The following is a 15,898-nucleotide window of genomic DNA, read 5'->3' as shown; positions in this document are numbered from 1 at the left end:
AAACCAGTGTCACACACAGACTCCTAGCTCCTGACACACAGAACCATGATTACAGGCTACCGGCCAGACAAACCCAGATGTGCTGATCACTGGGTAGCACGGGGGTGTCTGTGCTTGGCTCTCTAAAAACCCCCACAGCTGCCAGAGAAACAACTATAATACTGATGAAATAATTCATATTTTATGGTACAATGAGAAACATTTAAACATAAAATTTTTCTTTGCTAGCTTGGGCCTCTTCCTCCCCTTTTAGTGTGTATTGTGCATCTGAATTAACCAGACCTCTTTAGGAGATAACATTCTTTCTCAATCTCATCAAGGGTCACAACTCGTAAGTCTTTAGGGGATAACTTCCTTCCTAACTCTGCAAGGGACCATGATGACCTGTGATCCACTACTACCTTTGTATGTATAGATTTAAATTGTGTAAATGATCAATAATATGTCATTTAACCATTTGTCTCAAAAACTTAAATCACTGTGCTTTGACCTCTTATGGGCAGGACAGTCCTTGGAGCTTTTTATTTTACTTTCTTAATTTATCTTTTTGGCCACACCACATGGTTTTCAAGATCTTAGTTCCTGGACCAGGCATGGAACCTGTGCTCCCTACAGTGGAAGCCGAGTCCTAACCACTGGACTGCCAGGGAATTCCCCTCAGAGATTTCTGAAAGACTGTCTAGCAGATTATAATTCTCGGGTTGGCTCAAATAAATTTGCCATTTCCTTCTGAGATAGACTGTTGATTAATTTTTATTGACAACATCAATAGCAATCACTCAATCAGGACCTAATAATGTCAGGTATTGTTCTGTGTTTAAACTGTAGTTACATGTTTATACATTATCTGTATCTTCATAACTCTTCCTAGTAGGTGTCACTCCAGTTATTCAAAGCAGCAAACTGGGACAGATTAACTAGTTTGCCAGTCAAGAAAGCAGGGGCATTATAAATTCTATAGCCACTATGATTTAAGGAAGGGCAGGGATGAGGTTGGCTTCATCTTTGTTACCTTGTAGGGATTTGGTTGGGAAGATCCCCTGGAGTAGGAAATGGCAACCCACTCCAGTATTACTGTCTAGAAAATTCCACGGACAGAGGAGCTTGTCCATGGGGTTGCAAAGAGTTGGACATAGCATGCACACACACATACACACAGAGACTCAGAAAACATCTCTGGAAGGAGAGGCTCTCAGAATAAGGCTAAAGGGAATTTCAGTTCATTTCCATCAACCTTTTTACTTTATAGAGTATGAGGCTGAAGCCAGATGAGGTGTGATTTGTCTAAGGTCACAGGACCCACAGCCAAACTAGTTTCCTAGTTCTGCTCCTTCACCAGCACATGGCTGCCTGACTGCCAAAGCTGGTCTCTTAGAAACCTAAGTTAGTGAATGTTAAAAGTGCCAAAGGAAGGGGGCTACTTAGATATTTGGCAGCTGTGATGAATGCCAGGGGAAAGGGTGCACCCCACCCTATAGGTGAGTGAGGAGGCTCTGGGTGGAGCATGGCCCCCTCTGAAGCCTCTCCTGTCCAGAGTCGTCCAGAACTCTCTGGGACTGGGCTGACCAGAGGGACACGGCCCAAGCAGGGAACAAACAGAGCTTCTATGACATCACTGTTTTTTACATACAAACAACCCACGTGAAAGACCACCCGTTGGTAAGAGTGGCAATTAACAGCTTTGTTTTCAGCTGTTAATTACCCACATCAGAAACAGAAATTGGTACCAACACATATTTTTAGACTCATTCCCCTCCTGCAGCTAGAAGCTGGGAAGCAATGGTAGGAATTATACATGTGAACAAACAACAAAGTTGTTCCTTGCTCTTCTTTCTTAACACTGATGTTTCTAGGATATAATTTAGTAAAAAACTCATTAATTTAGGCTCTGGTCATGGTCATGACCTTTGTTAGCTATATGACCTTCAGAATTCAATAAGTCTTCCTTCTTTTTTAAAAAACTGTTTATTTATTAGGCTGTGTCATGTCTTTGTTGTGGCTTAGTTGTCAGGTGGAATGTGGGATTTTAGTTGCTCAAGCAGGGTTCAAACCTGTGTCCCTTGCATTGGAAGGCAGATTCTTAACCAATGGACTACAAGGGAAGACCCTCAATAAGCCTTTCTGAGATTAAGATTCTTTATCTGGTTCAGAGTCAGTCAGGAATCAGTGAATGATAGTCTACTGTGTACAGCATACCACGAGTGCTCCTATATATTCTTTCATTTATCCCCATGTTATCTCCATTTTAGACATGAAGAAACCAAAGCTTAGAGAAGACTTCTTTCAGTTGTTAGGTGTTTGTTATATCTGAGTCCCTCACTGGCCCATGGGCCAGGAACTAGGTCTAATTCTTCCCTGTGCTCAAACAAACAGCTCTCCTATTAGATGAAACCCTGAGTCAGGGCTGGTTTCTCTCTTGTCCTTAGATTTAGCTCAGTTTACTGGAAAAAACAATAGGGAATCAAAACCTAGGTTTTAATCTTAGCTCTTGTGACCTTGGGCAAATCTTTCCAAAACTATTTCTTAATCTGTTTAAAAAGAAAAAAATAAGATACTATGATTAGTATCTTCCTCAGAAGATCTGAATTTTTTCTTTTTTGAAAGACTTAGATCTATTCAGATCCCTAACTCAACAGGTCAGCAAAGGTTTATAAATACTTATGTGTGAGGAACTGACCCTGAATACTTTATCTGGCACAGAAAATCCAGCATCTTAGCTCTGTCCATGGCTACTCTGTGTCCTATCTTGTTTTCTTTCCTTATGCATTAATGGTTTATTTTTAACCCATTCCTTATTCTCTTTTCTTCCTATCCAAGGAAGAATTTGAGCCAAAGCATGAATGTGGCCCCTATCAAATCAACACATGTGAGATTTCACAAAATGACAGATCTCAGGGACAGAGGGTGAAGATTTAAGTCTGAGTGGGGGTGTGTACGTGTGAGTGTGAATATGGACAGAAGGTGACTAAGGATGTGAGATATACAATATGCAGGTGTTATTTCCACCATAGTCACTCCAATAAAATTAGGAAATCATATTTATTGATGATAAGAATATCAAAAGAACACCCACTCTCCTCTAAAGGGCTGTGTCATTCTTCTAGGACTAAGGGACAGGGGGCAAGTAAGTGAACTGGCATTGAAGGCAGGGGTTCTAAACCACAGTGGCAGTTTGGGATCTGCCACTAGTCACATTAATTGGTCACTATATACAAATTGTCAACTGTGTAAATAATTTACTTTTAAAAAATATATATTATAGCAGTTATCTCTATAATAATAAAGAAAAATAGATGGAATTAAAGCCAGTGTGTGAGAAACTGCAAACAAGTAGCTTCCTTATCTAACTGATGAACCTGACAGAAATTATAGGAATGTCTTACTTCACACAAAAAAATCATTGGAATATGCAATAAACTCCTGATAAAAAAAATTCTGGGTATGCCCAAAGAAGAGTGTTGCACGTTTAACATTATCTTGAGAGTTATGACAGAAAAGAGGCTGAGTCCCTTTGCCAATCAGACATCTGCCACTACATGCCCCAGGGGTCCCCTGTGACATCAAACCCTTGCTAACAGAATATACTTAAGACAGGGAGGTGAGAGGGAATGGTGACAAAGGTCAGCATTTCAGAGGTATATCCTCTGGGGACTAGAGGGGCACATATCTCTCAGTGAGTAGACATCCATCAGACTTAGGAAAGGGTATGGATTTACCAGGCACCTGCCAGCTGAAAAGACCTCCTACTAACATGGAAACAGTGATAAGTCCAGAGTTGGGTAGAAGCAGCTTCAAGGGCCTCCTGACCTCAGGAAACCAGCTCCCAGCTCCCACCACCTCTGACTGTAGAAATGAGCAAGTGGTCACCTACTAGCAAAATGAGTAGGATGCTGGGGCTGCTCCTAAATATGTGAAACAGGGCTGCTACGCTGGCGGGAAGGGTGGGCTGCCCGGCAGACGGGACACCGTCCAGCTCCTCATAGCTGCTCTCTTCCCAGGAGAACCAAAGTTCCAGGACACGGTGCCCAAACCTCCTCATCAGCTCTGGATGCAGCAGGAACAACCTGAGCAGGAGCGGATGGTGGGTGTAGACTCGGTGCAGGTCTGGGGTGTCCTCTAGGAATTTTCTGATGGCACCAACCACAGCCTGGAGGCAAAGAATAAAGAGTATAAATACACCTTGTAGAGGGCCCAAGAGACTCCAATCCCCAACAAATAGAGACAGCCAAGATGTAACTGGGAAAAAATGTACTGGCTTCTCAGGGGTCCAGGTTATTTTCACTGGCACCCTCCAGCGAAAAGAAAACCTCACTGTGCTTACCCTGTAACAGTGGCCCTCAACTCGGGTGATTTCACTCCCCAAGGGACATGTAAAAATGTCTAGACTGTCTAGATTGTTGACTGTCTTGATTGGGAGAGTGCTAGTGGCACCTAGTGTGAGAAAACAGGAATCCTGCTAAATATCCTGCAATGCACAGAACAGCCTCCCACAGAAAAGACTGTGCAAAATGTCACCAGTGCCGTGGCTGAGAAACCCCACTCTATAATGACACTTAGCACAGTGTGTCACAACTGTCAGCGTGGATGTGTCTACCTACCACACTAGACTTCAGCTGTCTGAGGGCACAGGGCCTGGCACAGAGACAGCAAAGAGCAGGTGTGTTAAACCATTTACTAAACCTCTCTCTTCCCTGCTGCACATATAACAAAGCTCAAATTCCTGAGCGTGTTACTCTCCTGATTTTACGCTCCATAGTTTTGACTCTTCACTTGGGTCTTTCATCCATTTTGAGTTCATTTCTGTGTATGATATGAGCTAACGGTCCAGCTCCATTCTGTTGCATGTAGATATGCAACTGATTCCAACACTATTTATTAAAAAGGCAGTTTTTCCTGTGCTGAATTGTCTTGTTGTTCTTATAAAAATATATGGGTTTATTTTCGGGGTTTTTGTTTGTTTTCAATTTTGACCTGAGGGACCTTAATTCTTCCACCAGAGATGGAACCCAGGTCCCGGCAGTGAAAATGCTGAGTTCTAACCACTGAACAGACAGGGAATCCCCTCTGGGTTTATTTTTGGACTCTCAACTCTATTCGGTTGATCTGGATGTCTCTCCTAGACATATTTAGAACCACACTGTCTTGATTACTCTATCTTTGTAGTAAGTTTGAAATGAAGACGTGTGAGTCCTCCAAACCTGACCTTCTTTTTCAAAATTATTTTGGCTACTTTGGGTCCCTTTCATTTCCAAATAAATTTTAGGATCAGCTTGTCCATTTCAAGACAAGGAAAAAAAAAAGAAGGCAACTAGAATTTTGATCAAGATTATATTGAATCTATAGAACAATTTGAGTATTGCCATTTAAACACTATTAAGTCTTTTTACCTAGTTTTCAGTTCAGTTCAGTCTCTCAGTCGTGTCCAGCTCTTTGCGACTTCATGAATTGCAGCACTCCAGGCCTCCCTGTCCATCACCAACTCCCAGAGTTCACCCAAACTCATGTCCATCGAGTCGCTGATGCTATCCAGCCATCTCATCCTCTGTCATCCCCTTCTCCTCCTGCCCCCAACCCCTCCAAGCATTAGTCTTCTCCAATGAGTCCAACTCGTCACATGAGGTGGCCAGAGTACTGGAGTTTCAGCTTTAGCATCATTCCTTCCAAAGAAATCCCAGGGCTGATCTCCTTTAGAACGGACTGGTTGGATCTCCTTGCAGTCCAAGGGACTCTCGAGAGTCTTCTCCAACACCACAGTTCAAAAGCATCAATTCTTTGGCGCTCAGCTTTCTTCACAGTTCAACTCTCACATCCATACATGACCACTGGAAAAGCCATAGCCTTGACTAGACGGACCTTTGTTGGCAAAGTAATGTCTCTGCTTTTGAATATGCTATCTAGGTTGGTCATAACTTTCCTTCCAAGGAGTAAGCGTCTTTTAATTTCACGGCTGCAATCACCATCTGCAGTGATTTTGGAGCCCCCAAAAATAAAAGACTGACACTGTTTCCACTGTTTCCCCATCTATTTCCCATGAAGTGATGGGACCGGATGCCATGATCTTCGTTTTCTGAATGTTGAACTTTAAGCCAACTTTTTCACTCTCCTCTTTCACTTTCATCAAGAGGCTTTTTAGTTCCTCTTCACTTTCTGCCATAAGGGTGGTATCATCTGCATATCTGAGGTTATTGACATTTCTCCTGGCAATCTTGATTCCAGCTTGTGCTTCTTCCAGCCCAGCATTTCTCATGATGTACTCTGCATAGAAGTTAAATAAGCAGGGTGACAATATACAGCCTTGACGTACTCCTTTTCCTATTTGGAACCAGTCTGTTGTTCCATGTCCAGTTCTAACTGTTGTTTCCTGATCTGCATATAGGTTTCTCAAAAGGCAGGTCAGGTGGTCTGGTATTCCCATCTCTTCCAGAATTTTCCACAGTTTATTGTGATCCACACAGTCAAAGGCTTTGGCATAGTCTATAAAGCAGAAATAGACATTTTTCTGGAACTCTCTTGCTTTTTCGATGATCTAGCGGATGTTGGCAATTTGATCTCTGGTTCCTCTGCCTTTTTTAAAACCAGCTTGAACATCTGGAAGTTCACAGTTCATGTATTGCTGAAGCCTGGCTTGGAGAATTTTGAGCATTACTTCACTAGCATGTGAGATGAGTGCAATTGTGCGGTAGTTTGAGCATTCTTTGGCATTGCCTTTCTTTGGGATTGGAATGAAAACTGACCTTTTCGAGTCCTGTGGCCACTGCTGAGTTTTCCAAATTTGCTGACATATTGACTGAAGCACTTTCACAGCATCATCTTTTAGGATTTGAAATAGCTCAACTGGAATTCCATCACCTCCACTAGCTTTGTTCGTAGTGATGCTTTCTAAGGCCCACTTGACTTCACATTCCAGGATTGAGACATTATTAACATATAATATTGTATAAGTTTAAGGTTTCCCTGATAGCTCAGGTATGGGCTTCCCTTGTGGCTCAGCTGGTTAAGAATCCTCCTGCAATGCGCAAGACCTGGGTTCAATCCCTGAGTTGGAAAGATCCCCAGGAGAAGGGAACAGATACCCACTCCAGAATTCCAGCTTGTATAGTCCAGTCACAAACAGTCGGACACGACTGAGGGACTTTCAAGTTTAAGAGATACAACATAATCATCTGATAAATGTATATACTGTGAAATGATTGCTCCAGCCCTAAGAGTTTATAAACAAGCTGGAGGGAGAAAACCTGTAACATATAACCTTATCAAAGTAATCCAAGAGCAGCCTGGCTAACAATGATGTAGGTTTCAGCAGTACATTTTGTTTCATAAACTGTTATCTGTAGACATCTCACACCTTTTTCCTCTTGCACAAACCAGAGGCAGTACTAAGAAAACAGCCTTTAACCTAATTGACCTTTATAACTTAGGTTAATTAGGACCTAATTAACTTAGGTCCACAGCATGCAGGATCCTTCTTTTCTAACTAGGGATCAAACCTATACCCCCTTTAGTGGAAGCATGGAGTCTTGACCACTGGACTTTGGGGGAAGTCCTTAAGTTTTGATTTTCTTATCAATAAAATAAAAACAGTAATCTCTACCTCCCAGAACTGATGAGAGAACTGACTAAGTTACACGAGCTCTGTATGTGTCAGCACTTTGTCTCCCTCTAGTCCCCTAACACACACTGTCTCTCTGCCACCCAGCATCTCTATATATACACCAAAACAGTCTTCCGAGGAACCATGATGAAGAGGAGCATGAGAAGGAGGAAAAGCCCCAGGTGTTTTGGTCCATACCTCATCTAAGGCATCATCTTTGTCCTGGCAGATTGCAAGCAGATAGATAGAAGCTCTGAAGACCACGAGTGGAGGGCGTTCACCCTGGTCCTGCAGAGATAGGAGGAAGCTTTGCACAGCCATGAATAACTTCGTCTTTGAGACAAACCTGTCAACCAAGGACAGTCTGAGTGAAAAAGGCAGAGATGGCTGTCCCGCCTGGCCACACCCTCCCTCTGCCCTTCTGTCCCAGCATGTCCACAGCCTAATGACATCTTGCGCAAAGAGGGTGCTGTACATACTTAACAAAGCACTGTCACACATGCACAGCACGTAGTTCTCTGCTTTGTGCAAGGATCTGTTAGAGGACAGAGACTCCTCACTCACACCTAGAAGGTAAAGCATCAGGCAGCTGGACCAGCAGTGTTAAAAAGAAGGGTGCTACTTTGGGGGTTCAGAAGGCCCTGCTCTGACGCCAGTTCACCCTTCTCTTCTCATATTTATCACTAAACATTTGTGTGTTCAATGGGCTCCTTTCTGGGGAAGGGAGATTTCTACACTTGTACATGCAAGGAAGATGGGGATGAGGAGGAGACCAACTTCACTACATGTCCTTTTATGCTTTTTAAATTTTCTACCATGGGTATGTCTCACCTACCAGATTAAGACTCTGATAAACATTTTAAAATAGGTAATACTAAATGCAATGTGGTATCCTGGATTGTATCCTAGAACAGAAAAGGGACAGTACACGAAAACTGGTGAAATCTGAATAAAGTTTAGTTAATAGTATTGTACCATCATACATATGGTCAAATGATTTTCAACAAGGGTGCCAACACCATTCAGTGGGGAAAGGACAGTCTTTTCAACAAATGGCACTGGGAAAACTGGATTTCCACATACAAAAGAATGAAGTTAGAATCTTACCTAACATGATAGAAAAAAATTAACCCCAAATATAAACACACTTAAATGAAAGACTTAAACCTATAAAAAAAATTTTAGAACAAAACATAAGGCAAAAGTTTCATGACATTGAATTTGGCAATGAATTATTGGTTATGACACCAAAAACACAGGCAATAAAAGAAAAAAATAAACTGGACTTTATGAAAGTTTTAAAAGTTTGTGCATCCAAAACCACTATCAACAGAGTAAAAAGGCAACCCACAGAATGGTAGAAATTATTTGCAAATCTAATAAAGAATAATATCCAGAATATATAGATAACTCCTAAAACTCAACAACAAAAACACTCAAACAATCTGAATCAAAACTAGACAAAAGATTTGAACAGACATTTCTCCAAAGAAGATATACAAATGGCCAACAAGCACATGAAGATGCTCAACAACAAATGACAACAGAAAAAATAGACAAATTTCATCCCCCCAAAATTTCTTTAATTAGATTTAATCAAAATTTAAATTAAAAGACACTTGCTCCTTGAAAGAAAATCTATGACAAACCTAGACAGTGTATTCAAAGCAGAGACATTACTTTGCCAACAAAGGTCTGTATAATCAAAGCTATGGTTTTTCCAGTAGTCATGTATGGTTTTGAGAGTTGGACCATAAAGAAATCTGAGTGCCAGAGAATTGATGCTTTTGAACTGTGGTGTTGGAGAAGACTCTTGAGAGTGCCTTGGACTGCAAGGAGATCAAATCAGTCAATCCTAAAGGAAATCAACCTTGATCACTGGAACGACTGATGCTGAAGTTGAAGCTCCAATACTTTGGCTGCCTGATGTGAAGAACTGACTCATTGGAAAAGACCCTGATGCTGGGAAAGACTGCAGGCAGGAGAAGGGGATGACAGAGGATAAGATGGTTGGATGGTATCACCGACTCAATGGACATGAGTTTGAGCAAGCTGCAGGATTTGGTGATGGACAGGGAAGCCTGGCGTGCTGCAGTCCATGAGGTCACAAAGAGTTGGACATGACTGAGCGACTGGATGGAACAAAATCAAAACCACAATGCAAAAACCACTTCATAACCACTAGGATGGCTATAATCAAAAAGATGGACAAGTCTTGACAAGGACATGGAGAAACCGGAACCCTTGCTCAAACATTGCTGGTGGGGCTGCAGCTCCTCTGGAAAACAGTTTGCAAGTTCCTCAAAATGTTACCCATAGTATTACCATATGACTCCTCAATTCTAAACCTGGTGTATACAGAAAAGGAATAGAAAACAAGTACTCAAACAAACACATGTACACACATATTCACAGCATTACTATTCATAATAACCAAAAGGTAGAAACAGCCCAAATGCCCATCAATGAATGAAGGAATAAACAAACTGTAGTGTATACACACAATGGTATTCAGCCATGAAAAAGAATGAAGTACCAATTCCTGCTGCAAACATTACGTTTACTGGATGAATCTTGAAAACATTATGCTCAGTGGAAGGAGCAGGTGCAAAAGATCACATACATACGACCACATCTACCAGAAATGTTCAGAATAGATAAGTCCATAGAGACAGAATGCAAGTTGCCAGAAGCTGAGCAGAAGGAAAGGGGAGTGACTGCTTAAAGGATAAGAGGCTTTACTTTGGAGTGATGGAAATGTTTTGGAACTAGACAGAGATGGTGGTTGCACAACACTGTGAATATACGCAATGCCACTGAGTTGTCCCCTTTAAAATGGTTAACTTAGCTATGTAAACTTTACCTCAATAATTTTTTAAAAGCTTAATGAAAAATAGTACTTTGATTTTAAATTTTAATAAATTGTATAGTAATTCTTAAAATCAAAGTAAACTAGTGACTTTTTTTTTTTGGTGCATAAACAACACCCTCAGGGATATCAAGGAATTCTCATCAGCATTCGAGGCTCTGTCCTTCACTCCTGAGACTACCTGTCTCTCCAAACTGTGAGCCCCTCAGGAATACATGCCATTTTTCACTTATCTCCATGTCCCCAGTGCTCAGCACCAGGCCTGGAGAGGATGCCTCTGTAAATAGTTATTGAACTGAACCTGGCTACAGATGTAGCTTCCAGAACCAACTGTCAGTCACCAGCTCTGAGCACTGACCTGTCCTCGTGAATGTAGGCCAGGTAGAAGAGGAGCAGGATGCAGTACTGTCTCTGGCGAGCAGCCTCCTCCACGTACTGGCGATCCGACAGGAGAGCAAGGCTTTCAGGGCCCCTGCTGCTTATCTGGGGCAGCCCGTGCTGCAGGAGCTCAGACACTGCACAGAGCTCTGGGGAGGGAACAGGCCGGAGAAAATCACACAAAGGACAGAGGAGAGCAGGTAACGGTCACATGCGTGTCTGTACATACAGAGTACTGCACAGGACAGCAAGGATACACACAGGAGAAAAGGCAATCAGTCTCTTCTCCCTCTCTTAGTCTCTCAGGAAAGACTGAAGGTAACATGTGGAAGGACTTGGGACACATTCATCCACTTGACAATGTCCACTGAGTGGCTATTCTAGGCCAGGCTATGACACACAGGCCCTACCTCCTGGAGCTGGCAGCTGGTGGGAAAAAAATAGATAATGAGACAGATAATTGCAGGACATGTGATCAGTGCCATGTTCAAGTGTGGAAGAGAGTGACTCATGCCACCTGTGATGGGGAGGGCAAGCTCAAAGAGGAGGGAACCGTGAACGGTGAACAGAAATCAGGCAGAGAAAGGAGAGAAGAGGTTTGCCAAGCCAGGAAGCAAGGTGTTCAGCAGCCTGGAAGCACAAGAGGACGTCATGTTTAGGGGGCGGCAAGGAGTTCAATGTGACTGGACCATCAGTGAAAAGATGTGGAGTATCAAGGGTTTAGGAACTGGGTGATGTAATTTGTAGGTAGCCTGTGAAAGACCTTGAACAAGGAGTATAGAATGTGGATTTTAACCTGAGGGCAGATTCCTACATTTCTTATGAAACTTCTGTTTCTTACAAGAAAGAACATTTGAATACCAAAAGAATATGAAAGAAAAGGACCTCAAGAGCTTAAGTTTTGAATAAACTCAACTTCATGGAAAATTCACTACATTACCCTATTTTCCAAATTTCACCACAGACAGACCAGAGAAAACTCCATCACTGTCAAACAATGCCTGATAGACTGCTGATTGGAGATGACTGCTGAAGGCCAGGGGAGTTGAGATGTTGACATGGGGAGTTGAGACGTCGACTTGGCTTTTGGATAGACCCTCCAGCAGTCGGTGAAGACTGGTTGGAGGATGAGAAACTGAAAGCAGGGGGCCAAGTTAGAGGTCACATGAAAGGGTCCATCCTGCCAATGCAATGCGCCTATAGCCAAGTAGAGCGTGAGATGGAATGTGCCACTGAGACATGGCAGCAATCAGGTCAGGTTTCCTAATTCTAAGTTTATTGCTTTTCCCACCAAAGCACACTATGATCATTGTGATCATAACAAAATTAATATCCTTGAGCCTCGCACACCCACCTGCCCTTTCTCCTGAAATGTAAAAGAAAGATGCAGTCTGCATGTAAGTAAGGTTGGCTGCTCTTCCTGGTGCCCCGAGATATAACAAGATATCTGGGTCTCAGGGTCTGAGGAGGCAGAAGTGGGGCTCCTCCTATCCAGTCAAGAGAGAGAACTGGCCAGCAGCAGGGGACTGGTGCTGGTAAGCACAAGAGGCTGCTGTGATGTGGCTGCCACCAGGGCAGAAGTCATCACGCCATTCCCTATGCAGGCCAGACCACACCTGGATAGGCAGAGAGCTGATCTATTATCTCACCTCCCTCCCTAGGAAGCAGCTTATAGGTCCATCGTTCCATGATTCCATGGTTCTTCTGGGTAGCTTTAGGCAAAGATTTCTTATTACTGTACTGACTTATGACTCAGCCAATCAGCAAGACATCCAGACACTAAGACACTACCATGGACGTCATAAGTGGTCAAACTACAGCATCTTACCTTCTTGGGAAGGTGGTCCTGTCTTCTCTGGAGCTGAGAAGAGGCTGATGCACATGTAGTACAGGAAACTGGAACACACCTGATTCAGGGCTGAGTGACTTAGTGGGAGGAGAGGAAGGCAGAAAAAGAGAGAGGACATTGCTACTCTGGCTGGGACAGCATTATCTCTGCCAGGTACTGAGGCACCACTGCTTTGTACCAGAGACCAAGGCAATTCTAACCATGGCCCTGGTAGAGAAGGTCGAAGGTCTGGAGGTGGCTGTGAAAAGTAAATATGGAACCTGCTGCCCACAGGTGTAACTTAGTCACTTGGCCCATATAGGTATTCACGAAAAATTTCCTGAAAAAAATAAGTCAAAGTGAGCTACTAAGCTCCAAATTAATAAAACATATAAACAGAATGTGCTCCTGGGTCAGGAAGGGGCTAGCAAGTACTAGAAAAAGGGGAAACTGTTGAACCCAAAATGGGTGATTCAGGAGAATTACAAACATCCAAAACTGTGAATCTGAACCCAGGTGGATCCCTGTATTCTCTCCTGAACATCAGTTGTTCTATCCAGAGATATGGAAGGAGGGCTAGATACTCCACTGAGGTTACCTTGAGGACTGTAGGCAGTAACAAGTGGAATCTGCCAAGCAAATGCAGAAACAGGTAGCAAGTCAGAAATGAGAAGGCTGCTCCAGAAACCTAATGAGAGAGATTAAAGCAGCAACCTCTCTACTCTGTATAAGAGAGCCTCTCCTCTGGAATTGCTGGCCTGGCAGCAAACAGGACATGACCCTCTTGATGGGCACGGCATCAGTTACCCTGTGAGGGCCTCAGCTTCCTGGTCTATAAAATGAGAGTTAGACAAATGATCTCTAAGAGCCCTTCCAGTTTCGCTGCTAAAAGGTGCCCTTCTGAGTATCGCATGGAATGAGAGTCTTATCAGAACCAGATAAGTAAAAGCTAGAGAAGCCCATCCACCTCATACCATCAGGTGCTGAGCAATTCTGACACTGTGTCAATCCCTCCACAGTCCTATAACTAAACCACACCAGTCAGAAATTTCCACTTGTCCAGTCAAGAAGGACACTTGGCCCCTTGGGACAATACATACCTCAGGCCACTGCAGAACCTAGCCTTCAGTTCCAGGGCCAGTCGTATGAAGGATGAGGCAGCTTGCAAGAATTGGGAAGAAAGCAGAGAGTGGTTTAAGCCAGGCTTGTTACAGGGATTCCCAAGTCTGAGTGGTACTATTTTTGGAGTCACACAGACCTCGGTTCAAATATGCTCCATCGCTAACTAGTAACGTGACCCTGAGACACTTACCTTCTCTGAGATTCAGTTTCGATATCTATACCTCAAAGCCTGCTGCAAAACTAAGTAAGATATATGTATATAGAAGATCTAACAAATATTTAGCTCAGAGCAAGTGCTGAATAAAAGTTCATCTTCTTTTCTGATGAACTTTCCGCATTAGCTGGTGACCTTGGCCCAGTCCCCTGCATTGCCTGACTCTCCCAGTCTCCCCCCTCCCACTCCACCCTGCTTAAAAGTGACCACTGTCCTGCCCATCCCGGGCTTCTGTAAGAGCAGGATTCTAGACAAGAGCTACCACTGCCCCAGCTAGTGTTGAGGATAATCTGTATTCTCTCCTAGGCTTTTGGTAGGGAATTAACTTCTCAGAGTTTCACAGCAACTTTCTGAGACAGCAGTTTAACCCATGGCTCTGAACTGGAACCTTCTTGACTCAGAGAAGTATCAATTAATTTGAGAACTGCCTTTAAAGACTTTTGATTGCTGGATGATATATCCTTCCACTCAACACTAGGCAGAGTGTGGATGTTGATTCTAAACGAATGAGTAACCCTCCACCCACAGGTTGTACTCTCTCTGAGTACCCTGAGCAACTGCCTAAGGCCCCAGCCCCTCTTCCAACTTCCATACTTGCTTGCGGCCTACCGAGCTTCTTGGAGAATTTCTCCTTCATGTGAGGGACGATGACAAAAAGGCTGTGCAGAACCGAGAGGAAAACCTCCATCACGGCTGGGTGAGTGGCCTGCTCCCAGTACCTCTGCAAAGAACCAAGAGGGAACGCATAGTCCACTAGGACTGAACCTCTGAAGAAGAAAGAGCATCAGCAAAAACTGCATCATCTAGCAGTAACAGTCTAAATTCTTTCATCTGATGGACACAAAAAAAAGCTCAGAGACCTGAAGTCACAAGCCTACATCCAAGGCTTACATCTGCCACTTAATAAACTGTGCAAGATTCGTTACTGCTCTGGGCATCTACCAAAGAGTAAACCAGGAATAACCACAAGCCCTACCTCCCAGAAACAAATGACATCTCACGTGTAAAAAGCACTTTCTAAACTATGCATTATAGTGACATGAATGACACTCATGTTTCTAACATATAATAACACGGTTCACAAACTTCCTTCATGTTTATTTTTCATGTGATCTTTGAATAGAATCACAAGGCAGCCTGACGTGGTAGACAGAGTAGAGAAACTTGGGTTCTATTTCAAGCTTTGCACAAGGTCGCTGTGTGCCCTGGGTCAGTCACCCCCTCCCCTTTCACTGTTTCGGTTCCTCATGTATAAATAGCCAGGGCCTCAGGGATGTGGTTCTTACAGATACTTTTCATTTGGTTTTCAAACCAAGTTTTTTTTCAACTATAAAAGTAATACAAGATCATTAAAGAAAATGTATAAAATGCCAAAAAGTAGAAAGCAAGAATAACGCCACAATTCTATAATCTAATTCTAGATCTAGCTCTAATACTTCATAAATCTAGGAGGAAGGCAGAGAAGGGAAAGAAACCAAAGTGAATGGCCCAACTATTACTGTTAGTGTGTGCCAATCAGGGTTGTAACCCATGGTCCCTGAGAGTTACCCTCCTGAAGACCCTGGTGTGCTGGCTCAAAGGCTTCTTCAAGGAAAAGAGGCTCTCCTGTCATAACCAGAGGATGCTCCCCTGCTGCCACCTACTGTTTCCAGTGGGTGTTTTGGAGGTTTCCTTTCCCAACTAACAGACTGTTCATAGGATGTCCAAAACTCAAACAGGACAAGACTCACCCAGGGTCATCCAGGCAGTCAACACTATGGACCCTGCTCTTCCTACCATCTTTGTCTCAAGTCAGCTCAAAACCAGGTCTCTTGAGAGTAGCCATCTCTCATGTTACAGAACTCACATATGTGCTACTTACTGAAACCTAAATTACATTGACTTGCTCTTTGCATG

General features: G+C 43.1%; 1 protein-coding gene across 1 annotated transcript in view; it reads right to left on the bottom strand.

The window, feature by feature from the left end:
- Positions 1 to 15,898, bottom strand: part of MEI1 (meiotic double-stranded break formation protein 1) — a 56,672-nt gene that overhangs the window by 17,497 nt on the left and 23,277 nt on the right. The window contains exons 15-20 of the mRNA XM_070790499.1: positions 14,612 to 14,723; positions 13,767 to 13,827; positions 12,667 to 12,764; positions 10,819 to 10,987; positions 7,790 to 7,937; positions 3,872 to 4,147 (exon numbers count right to left, since the gene is read on the bottom strand). Coding sequence (XP_070646600.1) covers positions 3,872 to 4,147; positions 7,790 to 7,937; positions 10,819 to 10,987; positions 12,667 to 12,764; positions 13,767 to 13,827; positions 14,612 to 14,723 — 864 coding nt within the window. The remainder of the gene's footprint in view (positions 1 to 3,871; positions 4,148 to 7,789; positions 7,938 to 10,818; positions 10,988 to 12,666; positions 12,765 to 13,766; positions 13,828 to 14,611; positions 14,724 to 15,898) is intronic.

Source organism: Bos indicus, chromosome 5 (assembly GCF_029378745.1).
Source record: "Bos indicus isolate NIAB-ARS_2022 breed Sahiwal x Tharparkar chromosome 5, NIAB-ARS_B.indTharparkar_mat_pri_1.0, whole genome shotgun sequence".
NCBI classification, from domain to species: Eukaryota; Metazoa; Chordata; class Mammalia; order Artiodactyla; family Bovidae; genus Bos; species Bos indicus.
This window is presented reverse-complemented; position numbering and strand designations above follow the sequence as displayed.